Here is an 18,747-nt window from a genome sequence, read left to right as displayed (position 1 = left end):
CCGCGCCGGGGACAACAGTGTGAAGAAGAGGTTGGTGAGACTTCGGCGATACTTGGGGAAGTGTGTGTTGTCACCCCTCATCATGCAGTTGAGCTTGAGTAGGCTGAGGAAGATTGTGCCTGAAAAGCACCACTTACATGTACATGTACTCAAGTCTGTGTACATGTATAGTGCCCTCCAGGCACAAACATCACCAGGGATACAAACTAACTTACAGAGACGCTCCATTTCCAGCGTGACAAACACCTCGTGAACACCAGCTAGTAGGCCCCGGTGTAATATGCCCGAAACTTTGCCGAAAATGCTTTTGGGAAATTCTCGTAAACCTTGCCGAAAATGCTCCCAAACCTTGCCGAAAATGCTCGGAAAATGCTCACTTTTTTGTCATCCTCAGCACACGCCGTCAAAACCAGGGAGTCAGAAAATACTCAATAAGAGACTTGCTCGAGGCTGCCATGGTAAACAATTCATAAACTACTCAACAAGAAGCTAACCCACGGAATGCGGAAGTGACGTTCTTGTTTGGGAAGTTTTTCTTCTCTCAATTTTGATACACAACGGCCAAGTGCTCCGTTTCCCCCAAAATGCAGCATCACGAGCCCAAAGTGCTGGGTTCGCGGATTGTACCGAAAATGCTAAAAAAAATGCCGGCATATTACACGGGGGCCTACCAGCTAGTACCAGATAGCATGCAGCGTGAGTCAGTGTCGCTCAGTCATGGAGGTGCTGAACAAACGCTGAGGCCCGTTGGACAACGTTGTTGCCTCCAATCCAAACCCTCTAATTCGATATAAAATAGAATAAAAAATTGAGTAACCGCCATCTTCAATGTGTGGTATATCGCGTGAGTGCTGAAACAGACATTGCACTTTGACCTCTGTAATGCAGCACGAAGTCAAGCGCCAACGCCTGGCCGCCTGCCACTTGTACTGTGGCTTGCGGACTGGATGATGTAGCGTCGTGTCTCGGGCCCAAACGCACCGCCCTCTGCCAAGCGCAAGCACAAGCGAGCGCTTGAAATGCAGTGCTAAAAAAAGTACCCAGGATTGCTGAGAAGTGAGAGCAAGGGAAAGCCTTGAAGTAACTACAAGTAGTTAGTTAGGAGTCTTAGGACTCAGGATAGATATTCTGCTTTTTGAAGCATCAGTTCTGCCAAATTCTGCTCTCTCGTCTGTGATGCCGTTTTCTGCAGAATTTTCTGCCGGCATTATCCGCCAATCCCTACTCGTCAGGTGTGCAGCAAGTACTCGGATGGTGAGCCAAGGGAAACGGTGACACCTGCGCTGAAGAGCCGTCACGATCCATAGATCTACGGTGAAATGATCGTCGTGTGATACTACAGTCATGTAGTTATTTTGTCCATCATAGTCCTTAACCAGGTATAGTACTGTAGGATATTGGCATTCGGTTTTTACAATTCGTCCTCACGAAGCTTCCCTTTCATTTCTTATCCTTCATAAAAATAACCCCTCTCAAGTTGGGTGGTTGTTGCTTTCTTTTTATACTGAAGTGCACAGTCCATTAGAGAACGGAATGGGGAAGACAGAACCAAGGCGTTGCTTTGTCGAATTGTGGTTAGACCGTATTGTCCAAGGGTCTTACCGTCCCGTTATCGTACCAAGCCAGCATTCCGCTGTGCCTTGGCATGTAGCTTGTGTTCGGCTTGATTGCGCTTACCTTCCCCTCTTTGAAATTATCACTAATAAATATCCGTGAACCGTCCAAGTTGCAAAGCCGTTGGTTAGCGCTATCGAGCAGTGCTCAACCTCACTTCCTTGCAATGGAATATTTCAGTCTGGTGCTACCTTGTGCACGTCTGCCTGTTCAAACTCTGGTTCAGTTGATCGACTCTAACCATGCTCATCAATGGAGAATGACGATAGATGTCGTTTGCGTGGCTTTGACTGCGGTTCTCTGGCTTGGAGTTGGACATCTTGGATGAAGAGAAGGAGACAGATACGAGGAAATACCACCTCTTCGCATGACTTACGGTCACGCCCCTAACGAGGAAAGGAAATAACTGAGGCAAAGGAGACGCCCCTTTTTTTCCCGCAAACGATCCTGGACAGATCCTCGAAAAAAAGTAGCGTCGCTATTAAAGAGGGCCAAAACGGCGAAGGGGAGAATACAAAGGTCAATGTCAGTTCTTAGCAGCGGCTAAGTGAATTATTTCCTTGCGAAATCGGCTGGCCGTTTCTGCTGGAAAGCTAAAGTTTGTGATGCCTGCCACGGCGATGTTGCTCTGAAGAAGAGCATCATCAAGGATCACATTGCATCTTCGCGCCATCCATCCGTCGAACAGAGGAGAAGAGCTTCGGTAGCAACGTCGTTAGGAGTGCTTTTAAAGGTCGTGGGAGAGCTAGTATCCAAAGCGGAACGGGAAAGCACGTGCGGAATGGGCCTGCCTGAAGCTGTGCCAGCCTAGCTGCCAGGTGAGCCCAGCCTGAGAAGACGTAACGTCGTTGTCAGGGCTTTGCTTGTGCATGGCAGGAATTCCATTGGCCAAGATTGATTCACTTCGTCCTGTTTTGGAAACGGGAGCTGAGCGCCTGGCATTGGGCACTCACCTTTGCTTCTTGTACATGTGTATCCCGTTCATGGCTGGAGATGGAACGAGACCTTATGCAGGAAGAGCTGAAGAACAAGACTTACATTTCAGTAATGTTTGATGGGAGCACGTTTCAAGGTGAAGCACAGCCATCATCCTCTCAGGTCCGTCCGGTTGGACTACACACTTACACGACTTTTGTCCAAAAGCGGCCAAGAGCTAGCGCATGACATGGTCATTATCACTGTGTTGTCCACCACTGTCCCAACTCCCCCCCCCCCCCCCCTAGCCCTCTTCTCCTCCATTCCCTGTTGGCCAATCTATCCTATGCTGCATGCAGGTGCACATGGGTTTCTCGGCACTTGTGCCTGTGAGACTTATCCACTCACCCCCACCGTTAGGCGCTGCATCTGCCGCTAGGGTTTACCGGGTGTTAGCGGCCGTCGTGAGTTCCCTTCGGGAACGGACACGATAATTTACTTTACTTTTTACTTTTATGGTGCGCACACTGATGGTCTGATGCTAACAGGCCTGCAGGACCAGAGGTCTGCGCTTTTATTATTATTATTTTAGTAAATACAGCTTTTGAAATAATATTTTCAGTACTCCGAATTGCGAACATCTTGTTGCTGTTGTGGGGAATGAACGTGGTCGGCCGCAGAGCGCAAATGTGATGGTGGTGAATGGACGCAGAATTGTCAAATGCCGAGTGCTGCTGCTTACTTTCTTCTTACAGCTCTTGTTCTCAAGTAAATAATATTGTACATGTAGCTCTTGTCTTCTCTCCACGTCGATGTTGCATATTTGCTTACATGTACTTTTCGTGATTTGCATTATTTTTTTTTAGATGCGGATAGATTAATCATGAACATCGTATGCAATACTATGCATGGCATATACTCAGTACATGTAACTGTTTTATTATGACTAGGGTTTATCGGGAACGTTAGCGGCCGTCGTGAGTTCCCTTCGGGAACGGACACGATAATTTACTTATTTTTTTTATTTTTTATGACAATGGCTATTGTAGTAGAATGGTCCGCAGGTTTGAGCGTAACCGTATTACTTTGACTGGTCTGTGGTATACCGGTGTGTCACGAAGGATAAGCTACCGATCGTCGACGTCGACGACATCTCCTCGCCGTCTTCATGGTCTTGGCTTTTGGAGCGGGGCCGCAAACATCTACCGTATAAAATTCGGGTTCTTTTTCGTCATGTTCAGGGAATTTTTTTTAAATACTTTTCGAATTCTACCAATACTGGACTGTACATATACAGTCATGTACTAGCAACTAACTAATGCCTGGTACTTGCCAATGTCAGGTAGCATGTCAACATTTTGTTGAACTCTGCTTCTTCCTACATTCTCGTCCTTGACCTCGTGCAGCAGCCAGCTACTTGTACAATCAAGAGTACAATGTACTGTACATGTACATCATTGTCATGTAGGACACCGGTCAGCCGAACTTCGCCTTCTGAGGTCCTGAGGGTGTTGGCGCGCCCAAACGGCCAAAGCCTTGCAAAACGCTGAAAGCCTGGAAAGAAACGAAGGACTTGTTGAGTAAGGACATTAGGTCGTCGGCAGGTTGAGGGTCCGCTTGCGAATCCTACTCAAGGATCTAGCCAGATTTTAGCCGAGAATGACATAGCCTGGGGAAGTCCAGAGCCCGGGAATTGCGTAGGAGTCGGAGGCCGACGACACTCGACAGTCTGTCAGGTCCTTGTTGAGGCTGCCATGCCACGACTCGCTACAGCTGGGACATGTAAGTGGTATGGACATAACATTACAATGACAATATTTTTATTATGATTATTGATTGTATGACTTGGACAATGTACAATGTAGATCTACATGACGTGTGTGTGTGTGTGCGATAGTTGCCGCCGCATGCCTGCTTGTAGCTGTTGTACTTGTAGTTGTACTGTTGACAGATCTCTAGCTCTCCCTACGTAGCGCGTCATTTTTAGGCTTCGCTCTGCATGATTCTTATCTTTGGTTGCAGCATGCAGTCGCGGCTGGACCTGTGGCTGTGATCGGACTGGTACTGGTAGAGGTCTACATGGTTTGAGCAACGCACTGCTCTCTGCTGATTCGCACTGGGTCTGTGTCCATGGTGTCAGCTTCAAGCCTTCATGCTGCTGAGCTGCATGGCAAGATTACTGGGAAGTAAGTAGTTGGGGAATAGGGCTTGAAAGTGATGACGTCAAAAACGGCCAGGGAGTAGTAAGTTAGTTGACATCAGATTTCTATTTTGGATCCACTAAGGTGTGACTTTGCTATTGCCTCAGTATGTGGGTGCATAGCAACCCACTCATGTCGTATGCAGGGGTGACTTTTACTTCGCCACCAGTTGTAACCCCGCCCCCAGTAGCCAAATCAGTCAGTTTCACTGGCTACATCACCTTGCTGTGAGTAAGACGGCTTGAAATGTGCTCGGATCCATACAAAAACTGGATCCAAGTGGATCCAGTTTTTGAATTTTTGAAATTGTTGCTATGCTGTGATGTAGCACTTTCAAGACCTATACGGACATGGAGGTGAATTTTTTGATGTAACTCGCTTCTTGCTTGTGGCCAGGGCGTACACTCATGCCGCGTTTATCCGGGCGGTCCAGGGGACCGGGCACTGCCCATAACTTTGAAATGCCAGTAACTCCGAATCACATATTTTGATTTTGATGGGGAAAGGCCATAGACATGGCATGTGATGTCACGATTTCCACCAAAATGACAAAAGATCAGTAATACTATATGATTTCCGCTGAAACCCACTCGGTGCCCGGTAGACCAAAGTGCCCGGAACTTCTGGTCAAGATAACCGAGGTATGAGTGTAGTACAGTATTGCTCCATGCTTGTGACTGGATTGCATGATGGCGGTAAAATACTAGTGCAAATACATCAGTGTACCAGTGTCTGCTGTAGGATTGTAGGACAGCCGGGTACACGTGTACCTGGCGCAGCCATTTCAACCGGCTCGTAGCCGTGTACACATGTGCCTGGCGCTGTCTCACCAGCCGAGTCACATGCGAGGTCTGTGGATTTGCCTCTTCGCTGGAGGCTCAAAGCAACACCTCAACGATCAAGCTCGAACTGAGCACTTGCACACACCGGATACTGACTACTTTCACTTCAACGCGCGCCTCTGCATGATTTGTCACACATACAAGCCATGTAGTCAGTCCTTTCAAAGTTCGAACGTGTAAAGTACCAACCGGGTCACCTGGGTCACAGGTGACCCGGTACTATATTTTCAACCAGGTCCAAGCGCCGCCCAACCGGGTCTATTACCCGGCTCACCTGGCTCTGGAGCAGACACTGTGTACATGTACATGTACAATCAATCTGTCATGTTCAAAGGATCAGTCAGGGAAGTAAAACTGCCTGAAAAGGGAAGAAAAATGCCAGACCCACCAGGACTCTAACCCGGGACCTTGCATGTCATGAGCAATCTCTAACCATCTGAGCAATGGGACCAGGCTGAACCTACAAGGCGCTGACAAGTTTTTCACTCCAAAGGCAGCTCACAACACGTGCCACACATACTGATGGCACTTGGGTCTTTCTCCTTCTCCCAGCAGCCAACCACGGTCAGTTTCTGGAACGTGCTACCAGAGGTGAAAGAAGGTGATTAATTTTGAGAGGATTAAGAGAACTTCAAATCCACATTCGGTGAAAATATCGGTGATTTCTTCAGAACCACTGTTTTTGGTGAATTTTTCGGCTGCCCGATTTGGGAAATGACTACTCGTGGTACATGTAAAGATACAATCATGCAATCAAAGGTATTAAGTTAAAGAGTAGACCACGGTGCTGATACGGCAGCACTGTAGTTGAGTAGAAGGGCCACTGAAGAAATCCACTTCCCTCCCTTTTTCAACTGGGCGTCCTCCACTGGTGAATGAATGGACTTACATGTACCTTGCCATACCGTTGTACTCTGCCATGTGTGGAGCGACGCAGACTTGCTCAATGTCTATAGTCCAAGCCTTCTGCGCAAACATTCCCACGCACCTCCAGTTTTCAATTCCAAGCATGCTAGCTGGTTGCAGCCCTGCCGAATAAGAGACCAGTAACGGTATCAACCTACGCTACAGGTATAACGACAACGTAATAAGCAATACAGTCAGCGGCGTCGGAAAGTATTTTTGGTTGGTACAGTCGGCCATTTGAGGTGTATTCTGGGGGGGGGGGGGGGGGGGCTCTGCTGAATATTTTGAAAATGTAGAGCCCAAATCAGGGCATTTTATTGATTCGTGGCGCATTAATTTAAAAACTGGGCAAATATTGATGCGGTCTATACTGTAGTGACCATAACATGTCCGACGCCCCTGCAGTAGAAACTCGCCTTCTCTGTTCCTATACATAGACACCTCTCTCAACTGGGCACCAGGCAGGCAGCCCGTGACCTGAAGCCAAATTTCAGTTTTGTCCAAGTTCTCCCCGGGATTTCAAACGTGGCCACTGCGACTGATGTATAGTCACCACATGAAAAGCCATCATAACCTTTAGATCCAGGTCAGTGTGCTTGTGAATGCACGGTATAGATGGCTTGGTTCTGCAAGCCCATTTGAGCTGCGAGAATGGTACTGTAAAAGCCATTATTCTAACGAGGCGCGTATATGTGACGATTTCCCAAAATTGACTAGTTTACGTGTACCAAAGGTAACGATTCTCACTCATTCTCAACGCTCAATAGGACAGTATATGTATCGATTTCTGTATAACGATTTCTATTTTAACGACAGATTTCTCCTCGTTAACTTGTTAGAGTTAGCACTTCGTTTATTTTTATTTATGGTTATGGCTTTTACAGTAGCTCATACAAGTACTTCAGAAGTACCCGTAATCATTACGGTTGCGTATAGTTCACCCCTCTGTCCGAAGTCGGCCGGATTACGGAGAGGTTCTGCCGTACAGCTGATCTTATTCTGTGTAGTGAGACATCACCCTCTCGATCCTTAGGACAGTGTTGACTGATCAATGTAGCACCGCCAATGGCCATGTAGCAGAAAGAGTAAAGTTACGGCAACCTGCATTACCCGCGTGCTCTGCCGAGGTTTCCGACGAAGACCTGGGAAAACCCCGCATGAACAGAATGCCGGCATGCCGCAGTGCCCAGTCGACAATGGCCACCGCGAAAAAAAGAAAAAAGAAAAAATCACTATCGACTATACTACTACCAGAAAAGTGAGAAAACAATCACAAAAGTGACGAAACACAATGCCCATGCATCATGCATGTCACACTGTCATGTATGTCATGTATTATATCTCTCGGCTGGCTTGGATATCCGGATGCACACGGGAAACACGTCGTTCCAGTTGCTTGTACTCTGTCAGTACCGCTGTTCATCCAGCCCGCGCCCGTGCCATCATAATGGTACCCCTCTCGTACTCGTGTAGGAACCTGTACTTGGGGGGGGGGGGCTTCTGTGACCGTGGCCTTGTGTTACACCCTTTACTAGGAGTCGTGGGTGAAACCTGTCTACGCCCGACTCAGCGACTGACCCAGTCCCTCAATCGTTAGGGACCCTGGCCTATGAACATAATATGTACTTCAAGTACACTGTACAGATGGTCTTCTCATGCCGAGTCGTTTGACTGGAAATAACATTCTTTTGGTCCTACAGTAGATTTGAGCCCCGAAGAATGTGGAACCCAAGATTGTTCCGGCTCTGGAAAAAACCGCGGGCAGAAATTCTAAATTCTGCTGAGTTGTTCTGCAGCGTTTTCTGCAACTTTTGCACCATCCTTGTAGCTAGCTCGATGTTTAGTAACATTACCGGTAGTTACTGGTACTTCACGAGTACATAACCAGGCTATGGGATATCCATAACCAAGTTATGGTATACAGTAGAGTCGCGCGTCCAAGGACGTACAGTAGTTTCCAAGAGGTTAGCCCGGGGCGTTCTTATTTTTCAGTAATCTGGCTGCGTTCTTAGAACAGTTTGCGCTGGATCATAATTATGTACATGGTATATACAGAAGCCTTGCTTGGTAGTTTAACATGTTTTCCGGTTTTGACAGCATGTTACAAGGCGAGGACGCGTAGTGCTCCTGACTACAACCATAACCCGGTTGGCAGAGTCCCGGTCTTGCGACCATTTGAACCGTATTGGGAAAACCCAGGTTCGGACCCTCGTTACTCTAGGGGTTGGTTGGATTTTTAGAAAATTTCGTTTTTTGTGTTGTAGAAATCGTCACGTGAACAATACTACGGCGGCAACACGACGACTTCTACAACACAAAAAACGAAATTTTCTAAAAATCCAACCAACCCCTAGAGTAACGAGGGTCCGAACCTGGGTTTTCCCAATACGGTTCAAATGGTCGCAAGACCGGGACTCTGCCAACCGGGTTATGGTTGTAGTCAGGAGCACTACGTGTCCTCGCCTTGTAACATGCTGTCAAAATCGGAAAATCATATGTACATGTATTCCAAAAGCTGCCGGAAAACCAACATGTTCTTAGTGCTATCGAAAAACCCGATAACCATTATTCTATGGTACTCTTGCTAAGGCTTGGCTCATGCATGATATAGGAATATGATTGATAACAAGACTGTCAAGAGTACAATGCGTATCGGTTATAGCGTGGTCGTGTAAAAGAATTTATCACTCTCTTATTATTGACCCCCACAGAAACTTGTGATCTCTAAGCGGTCAAATATCAGCATATATTGACCGCTTATATTGACCACTTATATATATATATATGTACTTAGCCCGAGGACTTAGAACTTTTCCTCAACTTAGAAAAAAATCAGAACTGAAAGAAGAAAAATCTGAAGCCAAATGCTGGGATTTGAACCCAAACTGTCAGATTCTCAGTCAAAGGACTTGAGGAACATACTACAAGAGACAAATGAAAACTTCGGTTTACACAGAAGTAATGTCCAATGTAAACGGCATATGTACATACTATTATACTATTACAATAGTATTCCTTTCTTCCTATAGCAAAGCAAAACCAGTTTTAGGTATACTATGTCGTGATAAATCTATTATTGCCCTCATAATCGGTCAATATATGAAATATAGACCTCGTAATAGACCTCGGGGGACCTCGGTCTTTTACTCGTTCTATATTTCATATATTGACCTCTTTAATCGTGCAATAATATATACATACTGCCTACAAGAATGAACGCTCATATTTTCATAATCATAACATGGATTTCAAGTGCACATTTATTCTTACAAGCAATTTTATTATTATTATTATTATTATCAAATTTTTGATAGGGCAATCCCCACAGGCCTTTATCCCATAGTAGAATATATCGGTCCTAAGAATGGACTTTGTGTCGCGAAACATGCCAGATTGTACAAAGTGTATCGCCTGTAGTAATTACAGCTGTCCATTTCCGTTCTGATCTGACTCTCGTTGCGTCGTAGTGCTGCAGATTCAACTGTTGTGGTCATGTAACTCATGTTGCATAGCCACATGGTAAGCCTATGGGACTATGACCAGCCACATGCACAGAAGTACTGCGTTGCATGTACGATGATCTTCCTGCCCATGCGCACATGCATATGATATGCCACACTTATTATTATTATTATTTTAAATTTTGAATAGGACACTTGATTTATCGTGTGTAAGAAATATCGGAAATAAGAATAGAAAGTCGCTTTTCAAACACCCACGCTATAACCGATACCTACTGTACATGGTTTTCATGTACTCTTGTTGATAGTACATGACATGTATCAACCAAAGCAAAAAGACAACCCAAATTCGGCAATAAAATAGAACACTCAAAGTGCAGCAGCTATTCTGCAGAGTAATTTTACACAATTTGTGGCCAAGACTCAGAATGACAGATGCAGTGATTCCAGAGATGCAAGTATACTCTGCTTTTCCCAAGGGAAGTTTACCAAGAATGCCCAGCCCAAGTTATACCGGTCACTAGTATAGTCTAGAATACCCGGTTCGAATAGAAGCCTACAAGCATTGACATCAATTTCTACAGGAATAGCTATAAGCCCGGCAATACTATGCGACAAAAAGGCATGCATGTCATGATATTAAAGTCAACGTCTGGTCTCCAACAATGGACGATCCAAACCCCTGGACACAGCGCAAACCAAGCCCAATGACAAGGCGAAACACACACGCACACACACAGCATCAGAAGAGGAAAACCGAATTGCACAGCACGCAGTGCTCTACCTCATCTATCCATCGTAAGACTACTTCTCATGGGCACTACAATAATGTGTTGCATGCGAGTGTACGGCGTGCTCCGACTTGATAAGGAATGCCTAAGCTAAACTCTCTGGACGTACGTACAGTACTGCACGTGAAGTACATAGAATAGTTTTTAATAGAAAAAATCATACACTAAACCGCACGGTTGGGACCCTGGTCAACGCAGGAAGGGAAGAGCGGACGAGGATGGAGGGCGCAGGGTTGGAATATTAGACAACCGAAGCAGTGGGGAAAGCAACGGGTGCCATGAGAAGGACGAATGAATAAGTACAAGATCTAATAGGAATGTGGGAGCAATTCTTTGTGACATATCCAAAATTAACCGGCCAAACTAGACGAACGAATAAAGGTGCCGGCAAGGTGTCTACTTCTGTTCAAGAGTGCGGATCTTGATGTTGGCGGTGGCGAGTTTCTCCTCGAGCGCCTTGATCTCAGCCTTGAGAGTGTGGTATGCCTTGAGGAGCTGTAAACAAACACAATAAGCAACGTAGATCAGCACAGGAATCATGCAAGTCAGAAAAGCATTGCAGTTCAGCACAATAAAAAGAACATGCGGGAAATGGCAGAGTTCTCCTCAACAGACGTAAGTAAAGACGAGGTTCACGGCACAGAATAACACAGAGGGGAAACGAGTGATGTCAGTAAGTACACCGTTGTTCGAGACGAATTGTAGCAGAATGTATACCAAACACATGTTTACACGAAAGCTAGACCATCCCTCTGAAACTACGGCCCGTATAGCACAATGGTCCCACTGGCTACTGAGAATACGGTTTTGCCAGAAGAAGGTCTCAAAACCAACCTCACACCACTATACATACAAGGCACTAGTACCGGAGGATGCACCCAGTGTGCTGAGAGTGCCCGATACTGCGGAGGCAGAGTGTTATTACACACAGCAGCAAGGCACGCGAGACACTGAACTATTGGGGTGCCAGTTTTCGATGAACGGACTCTACACAAGGCAGCACACATACAAGCGACTGAACGCAAACAGAAACTAACCTCTCTCTCTCCCTTGGGCACTGCCTCTTCCTCGACGACCTTCTTCTCGGGGGCAACAAATGTTGGCCTTGAGCTGGGCACGAATCCATCCTTGAGGTTGATGAGCTTGGGCTCGGCGTTCTTGCCGGAAAGCCACTCCTCGGCCGTAAGGGATGGCTCGTCGCTGAGGCATGGGGGGAAGAGATCCTCCTGGAAGAGCTCGGACTGCACAATAGCACACAATTACGAAAAAGACATTACGTCAATGGAGTACATAAATAGGAGAAGGCGGCACACGGAATGCTGAAGAGTCTGGGTGAATTTAATTAGGACATGCAGACCAAGAGTAGTAGAAGTAGCAGACCTATGCCAAAAACAATGTGAAGTCAGAACCAGCTCAAATAGCAACATACGAATTTCATCAATATTTGGAAAATGACCAAAAAGACTCAATTTATGTGCGGATAGCATATATGCAGCCAACATTTTGGTTCTAGTCCGAATTCGACGGTGAAAATTTTCCATGAAGATAGATTTTGAAATAGTGATAGCGACTTTGGCGATACCTTTATAGGAAAGGGTCTGCTCCCCACACTGCGCATGCTCCAGTAGGGGGAGAAGATACTCTCCCATAAGGTAGAATTTGAATGTGAAATTTTGCATGACTTTGCCTCTAGACCGTTTGAATACACTGAGCGCAAAATCTCAATTTCTTACATGTGGTGTTTGCCGTGTTTAGAGTCTTACTGGAAACCCAGAAACTTTCACGGCCAGACCGATTTGAGATAGGAGTCAATTTCCTCTGTTTCTGTACTACAATTATACGTTTCGCGCCGGCTTGCTTTTGCGTTTTCACACGATCGCGAAAATGGCGAAGGAGTCCGGGTTTCCAATAATTACTCTTCTGACTTCATATGGTACGCAGTAATGCAGACAGCGGCAAAGAAACGATCAACGACTTGCGCAGTGCCATATGGCCACAGCAATGCACGCCAAACCCAAACAAGTAACTAATAGCCTTACCTTCCTGGGCACCTTGAAGCAGATTGGCTCAATAAGTCCCTTCTGGTGGAGCTTGTACAAGCGCATCACTTCACAGTGGGGCACATCGACGGCACGCTTGGGGAGAATTCCCAAACCACGCTGGGGTGCAGATGACTTGTACTCGTCCAAGTAGAAGCAGTATGGCCGGTCCTCGACGAGCTCGTAGTAACGGACGTTACCGTCACCCTTACCGGCCAAGTAGACCATGTTGGTGTTGAAGTCAAAGAAGGGGAAGAGGACGCCGGAAGCGGTGTCGATCATCTCCATCTTGAGTGCTTTGCTGATGTCGCTAGTGTCCCAGATAGCGTACTGACGCTCGCTCATCTTGGAGAAACCAGTTGTGAAGAGTCGGTCGGCGCTGGTGAAGATGACACGGCATGCCTTGCTACCGGCATGTCCCTGGCCCTCCTTGATGATGGCACCATCACGGGGGTTGATGATTCTGATCTTCTTGTCTTTGCTCGATGTGGCCATTTGGCTACCGTCAAAGTTGAAAGAGATGCTGTAGATAGTGTCAGTGTGGCACTCGATTCTAGTCACGGCCTCGCCAGTTCCGACATTCCAAAGAATAATCTAACATCACACAGAAAAGAAGGTACACATGCATACAAGTTCAGCACATGGAAAGCAAAAGCAAACGTGCACGTAGCATTTAAAAGGGGAGCATGAGGGCAGCACCATTTGAACAGCGGGAATATGCACATCACTTCAGCACAGGAAAAACACATGACACAGTACAGCCCGCACTGGAAATACACACAAGTGCAACCTACCAGGTAGTCGAATCCAGCAGAGGCGAGGATGTTGTTGGCTGTTGGATGCCAGAGGACGGATCCAACTCTTCTCTGATGACCCATCAAGTCGACAGCAGACTCGGTCAAGTTGTCGGTAAGACCACCATCGGGAATGATCCAACACTTGACCTAAAGCAGGTGAAAAGGAACATAAGAAAGAGGCAACGGCACACCAAGGTAAGAAATCGGTCACGACCTGATGATCCGTTGCAAATCACGACCTGAATGCCACAGGGTGAAGGTGGCAAATAGCACGTACATTGCCCTGACCATACGCAAAATAATAGCAGGGGTTACTGTTATACTGAACATTCGATTGCTGGTTTAATTTTCTGAAAATATGCTCAGATCAGCAGTACCAGGGCATGCAAGAAGCCCAACAAGAAGGTTGAAATGCATATTGGTACAGAAGTCGAAAGAGCCCAAACAACCGACCAATCAGTCACCTGCAGAAAAATGACAGTTGATCGGTGCAATGTGGCAGTGAACCCAGACACTTGTACAGGATTTGCCCCGGGTGAAGCAGTTGCACACTCAACATACTGTATACTGGGATTTCGCTGAGAGCTTTTACTTCTAGTAAATACGAACGATGGGTTTCAAAATTTGCAGCACTGTGTTATTTAACTTGCATTTGCATGGAGCAAGAGTAAATGACCAAGAGAATGCAACTGCGATCTTGTCCATGGCCAGATGCGTTGAACAATGCCTTCAGTACATCATGCAGCTATAGCGTGCACTAAAGAAAGTCAAACAGCGCCCGTGGTGTGAAGCCAGCTTTAGTACGAAACCGAAGTCCATGCACCCACAATAGAGAGAGAGAGAGGATTGATTGTATTGGTACGAGAGATTGTGGGTCTGAGTGCATAAGAGCATGGTACCATTCACAAGAATAGAATGATAAAAAACAGCAGTAATTTACAGAAGGGTCCTTGTCACGAGTGTTTGGTAAGATTTGGACCCATACTAGTAACCAGAGTCTTATCAGTGCACAACATGTACATGTATAAACGTGTTATTTCGGCAAACATACATTGAAGTTAGTCAAAGGCACGGTTGCTTGGATCAAAAATCAATGGATCTGAACTCGATAATCCATCGTCAAAAATCAAGTGGATATTATGGATCTGGATCCTATCAAGCATAAGGCTGTCCCTGCAGAATAACGCGGACAAACCCTTAAATTATGCGCGTAATTACGCGGGCGAAAATAGGTCAATATGGGGGATTATGTGGTAAAAATGCGGTCATCATGCAAGGGCTATCTGTCATGGGTACAACTTTGGTGCATAGTTTCATGCAACTAAACAACTTTGTCGTACAAACGCATGGACCAGTACAACTCTGTAGTACATTTTAACCATCATGTACTATTTCTTGTACATTTCCATGGAGAACGCGGGTTCAACGCAAAATTTGTCGAAAACGAGGATGAACGCAAATAACGTGGAAAACAGCGCATCCCCGGTGTCGAGTAATCGTTGTTCAGTACCTCACACAGCCACGCCCGCCCAAGTGGCTGTGTGAGGTGTCACTGGTACAAACTAAGTCATTGCGCCATGGGCTTATGCTCCAACGCATTCATTTTGTGCCATTTTGTACGTGTTCTGGGGGGGGGGGTATATTATTCATTATTGTACACACGGAGTACAGCCAGTACAAACCTTGGAGTGACGTTTCGATGTTTTACATCATCGATTGATTGGCTCTGGCATCAAACCAAACGATACAGCCTGACTGGGCATTTGTACTCAGGCGTACTTTTACGACAAACATTGCACACCTTGGTCAGTAGTGTTCACATACAAACTGTCGGTAGACCTGACGATTTACACTCACGTCACTAGAACAAAAAAAGTTGGTACAGAAAATGTTCAAGGTAATCTGTATGTAGCCTCAATCAGACATTATCAACTAGCCATCCCTTGATACAACATGTACAGCGACAACTGTGAGGACTTTGGATACGAAGTGCATCGCAGGGAAGCTGCCAGGGAAATCACCGGTGACAAGCCAGAAAGCACTGACAGGGTGGGCACGGAATAAGATACGGTAACACGTACTCACAACACAATCCGTGAGTCCAGACTGAGAGCGCATCCAAACAAGCGTCACTGCGGGATGCGAAAAAATGCAGTACGAGTACGAGAAGAGCCACTACGCCCGGAATTTATTTTATAATGTTATTTAGTTCATTTCCGAGCTGAAGCCTGAAGGGAACGCAGTGAATATCCAGCTGACTCATTCTACTCACCATGCAGTCATCAGCACAAGAAGCGATCATGTTCTCGTTGAAGGGGTTCCATGCAACATCCATGACCGGGCCCTTGTGGCCAGTAACACGGGGAGCGTTAACATCCGTGCGACCAGTCTGTACAGAACGATGGATGCAAAAAAAAGACAACGGTGACACATCAATCGGGTACGTAAACAGAAGCAACAGTCATTACACAGGTATCCGAAACAGAGAAACATAAAGGCGACAGGGATTTGGAGTACCTCACAATCCCCTTCCAATCAGGGATGCACACTTTTTTGAAGGCATGAGAGCGCATATTCACACATACTTTCCGGTGTTCCCAAGCAACACAAAACACGGGGCAGTTGAAAACAACGGACCAGCAGAGAGATAAACACTAACTATGGAAAGGTAGGGGACAGAGTAAGTTACGGGAATCGGCAAGATCCTTCAGGAGACTACTTCACGTCCTTACCTGTTCCAAAGGGATGACGTTGAAAGCACCGCCACCACCAGCTTCGCACACGACAGCAAGAAACTTAGTGTTTACAACGCAGAACTGGCTGTCGTTGGCGTTCTTGGTAACTCGAAGTCCATCGAAGCACTGCTTGCTGGCGCTGCCAAAGACGTGGCGGAACTTGGAGGTTCGGACGACACTTTTCGACATCTAGGCATAAACAGAACAGCAAGAACGTACCTCAAATGCGGCCCAGATTGCAGAACCAGGTTGCACCACCAACTAACATTTGGACGATGGCCTTGATCTCAAGGAAGGAGAAGAAAAGATAACAACGTTTGGAAGAGAAACTGGAAAGTAACAGTTTGTGGTGCTCTACACCACAGAAAACATCAGTGACGGCGGAGGATGCGCGATGTCGAACAAAATCACGATTTCGTATCGTACATTTCCTTCGAGATACTCAGTACCCTGGACAGCGCGTCGGTTCTACGATAAAACATACAATTCTTTAGTTTGTGTTGTTGAATCGCATGAAGTGGTTAAAAAATGCGAATTGCAAGCCATTTCCATTGGGTTTGTCGTAGCAAAAAGACAACTCTCGTACGCGAAGTTTGGTTGAAGGACAAAATTTCTCAAAGTTCCATTGCCGGGGCAGTTGTACGGCGTGCGCGTGTGTACCCGCGCGTTAGTTGTACTGCCGACGTGTATGTATCCGATCACCCGCGCGCAGCAGTCGCTCAAAGTTTTGGCAGACCTTTCGGAGGCCCCGTGCCGCGGCGCAAGTACGAGTACCGTAGTCTACGGTCGTTCCGTGATTTTCGATCTTCGATGTACGAGCGCAGTGAACCTTCGGGCTTCATTCTGATGTATCTCTGCCTGTGCTACACTGATGGTTTTCTATGTATGTTCGGAAGCTATCGACGGTGTCGACCTGTTTCCTTCTGGCAGGCAGACTTCGTTTTCAGGCGCTTCAGACTGTTCAGTCGTAGATCTACCAGATCTACGCTGACTACATGTAGTAATAGTATGTTTTTGTAGATTGCCTACACACGCGTACACGCTGCAAACTTTGGTCCATGCTCTGTGCAATCTTTCACGAAACTTTACTTGCCCGAATTTTTGTGCAGGGCGGATACCATTTTTCTGTTACCGAGAAGCGCTCAATCTCTTGTGTTGGCTTCGAGTGTAGTGATGAGTTGAACAGGAAGTCAGGTGTTGTAAAAACGAGAACAAGGTGAATCCTCTGAAGCAGTGATCCTAGATCAGTTACCGGGCCATCATCAAGTCATGGAATTGCATTACTTGCCCCAGTTGCAGTTGCGGACTGGATCATGGAGCGTCAGTGATCCCTGTTTATCTGGTACAGTTTTCTCTCGCCCTGGAATGGATTTACATGTAAAACGAAAACTCGTTGTTTGAAGTGGTGCATGGACCAGCATGGTGCGGCACAGTGCCGGTTGTTTTTGCTATCATGAGTGAACACCGTGTGTAGTCAATCTGTTCTACTCCTGTCGCCACGTGCTGAGGCCTAAACTAAAGTGAGGGTGGAGGTATCCTATTTTTTCTCATCGTGTCAAGCAGCGGTATGCGGTGTGCACTGTCGACATGTCGGCGGCTCCATGTTTGGGAAGCTACAGTAGAAATAAATAATTATTATAATAAAACTGCTGTGTTAGTTTTGTCCCCCCGCGATCTGTCGTCGTTTTCTCACTCTCAAAATGACCATTTTTACCGAGATCTACATTGTATACGTATGAGCAATGGTGAACGTAGATCTATGTACCGTTGACAGACTTGTCACTTCCGGTATGTAATCTTCACGAGGCTGCAGTCGAGTACTACAACTGTTTGGTGCTCAGCAGAGCTAGCAGTCATCATTATCACTGCCAGTCGTGTAGCATATCCACAAACAAAATTGTCAAGTACAATGATCTACAATTTGTAAATGACTGTACGTACACCATGGTGCACCTACTCGATCGAGAGCAAGGACATCTCTGATCTCATGCCGTTCGCTCTCGGTCTCATTGTACCGCAGAGTTATTAAATTCCTCTACTCCCTGCTTGTAGCCATAGCCAGGTGGCCACTGAGGTAACTGGTGAGGGATGCAGAGCAGAAGAAAGAAAGTGATAAATCAGATCTAAACTCTGGTGACAGCTACCGTACTTGCGCGATTAGAGCCCTCTCTTGAATAGTGCCCTAGTCTCCAAGAGCCAGTGAAAAATAAAGCCCTCTCTTGAATAGTGCCCCCCCCCCCCCCGGCCTTGTAACCAAGCCCATATGCAAGTTTGGTGTTCTTTTGCTAATGTTCTTGGCCATTTTCTTTGCACTGGTGTTTTCAGGAACAAAATCGCAGGTCTTGTTCCCGTTTCTGTGGAGTCGCGAACGTTTACAGTACACTTTAGGCTCTGTTTTTTTATTTTTTATGCTGCATGATGCAAATGTACCAGCAATGAAAAATAG

At 46.3% G+C, this 18,747-nt stretch overlaps 1 protein-coding gene across 1 annotated transcript; it reads right to left on the bottom strand.

Moving 5' to 3' along the window:
* Positions 1-10,695: 10,695 nt before the first annotated feature.
* On the bottom strand, positions 10,696-16,709 carry LOC135818193 (coronin-2B-like). The gene is made up of 7 exons (XM_065331542.1): positions 16,568-16,709; positions 16,299-16,490; positions 15,839-15,955; positions 13,564-13,713; positions 12,770-13,363; positions 11,768-11,971; positions 10,696-11,225 (listed from the first exon to the last, which is right to left on the bottom strand). The coding sequence occupies exons 2-7, from the start codon at positions 16,488-16,490 to the stop codon at positions 11,127-11,129; spliced, it is 1,356 nt and encodes a 451-aa protein (XP_065187614.1). The 5' UTR covers positions 16,568-16,709; the 3' UTR covers positions 10,696-11,126.
* Positions 16,710-18,747: the final 2,038 nt, after the last annotated feature.

The sequence above is a fragment of the Sycon ciliatum genome, chromosome 5 (assembly GCF_964019385.1).
Source record: "Sycon ciliatum chromosome 5, ocSycCili1.1, whole genome shotgun sequence".
NCBI lineage: Eukaryota > Metazoa > Porifera > Calcarea > Leucosolenida > Sycettidae > Sycon > Sycon ciliatum.
This window is presented reverse-complemented; position numbering and strand designations above follow the sequence as displayed.

Excerpts from the sequence above, each read along its gene's own strand:
- LOC135818193 (XM_065331542.1), bottom strand. The coding sequence starts at position 16,490 with ATGTCGAAAAGTGTCGTCCGAACCTCCAAGTTCCGCCACGTCTTTGGC. Across the intron at positions 13,714-15,838 it reads CTTGTGCTGATGACTGCATG|GTCAAGTGTTGGATCATTCC; the intron begins GTGAGTAGAATG and ends CACCTGCTTTAG. Across the intron at positions 11,972-12,769 it reads GCTTCAAGGTGCCCAGGAAG|TCCGAGCTCTTCCAGGAGGA; the intron begins GTAAGGCTATTA and ends GCTATTGTGCAG.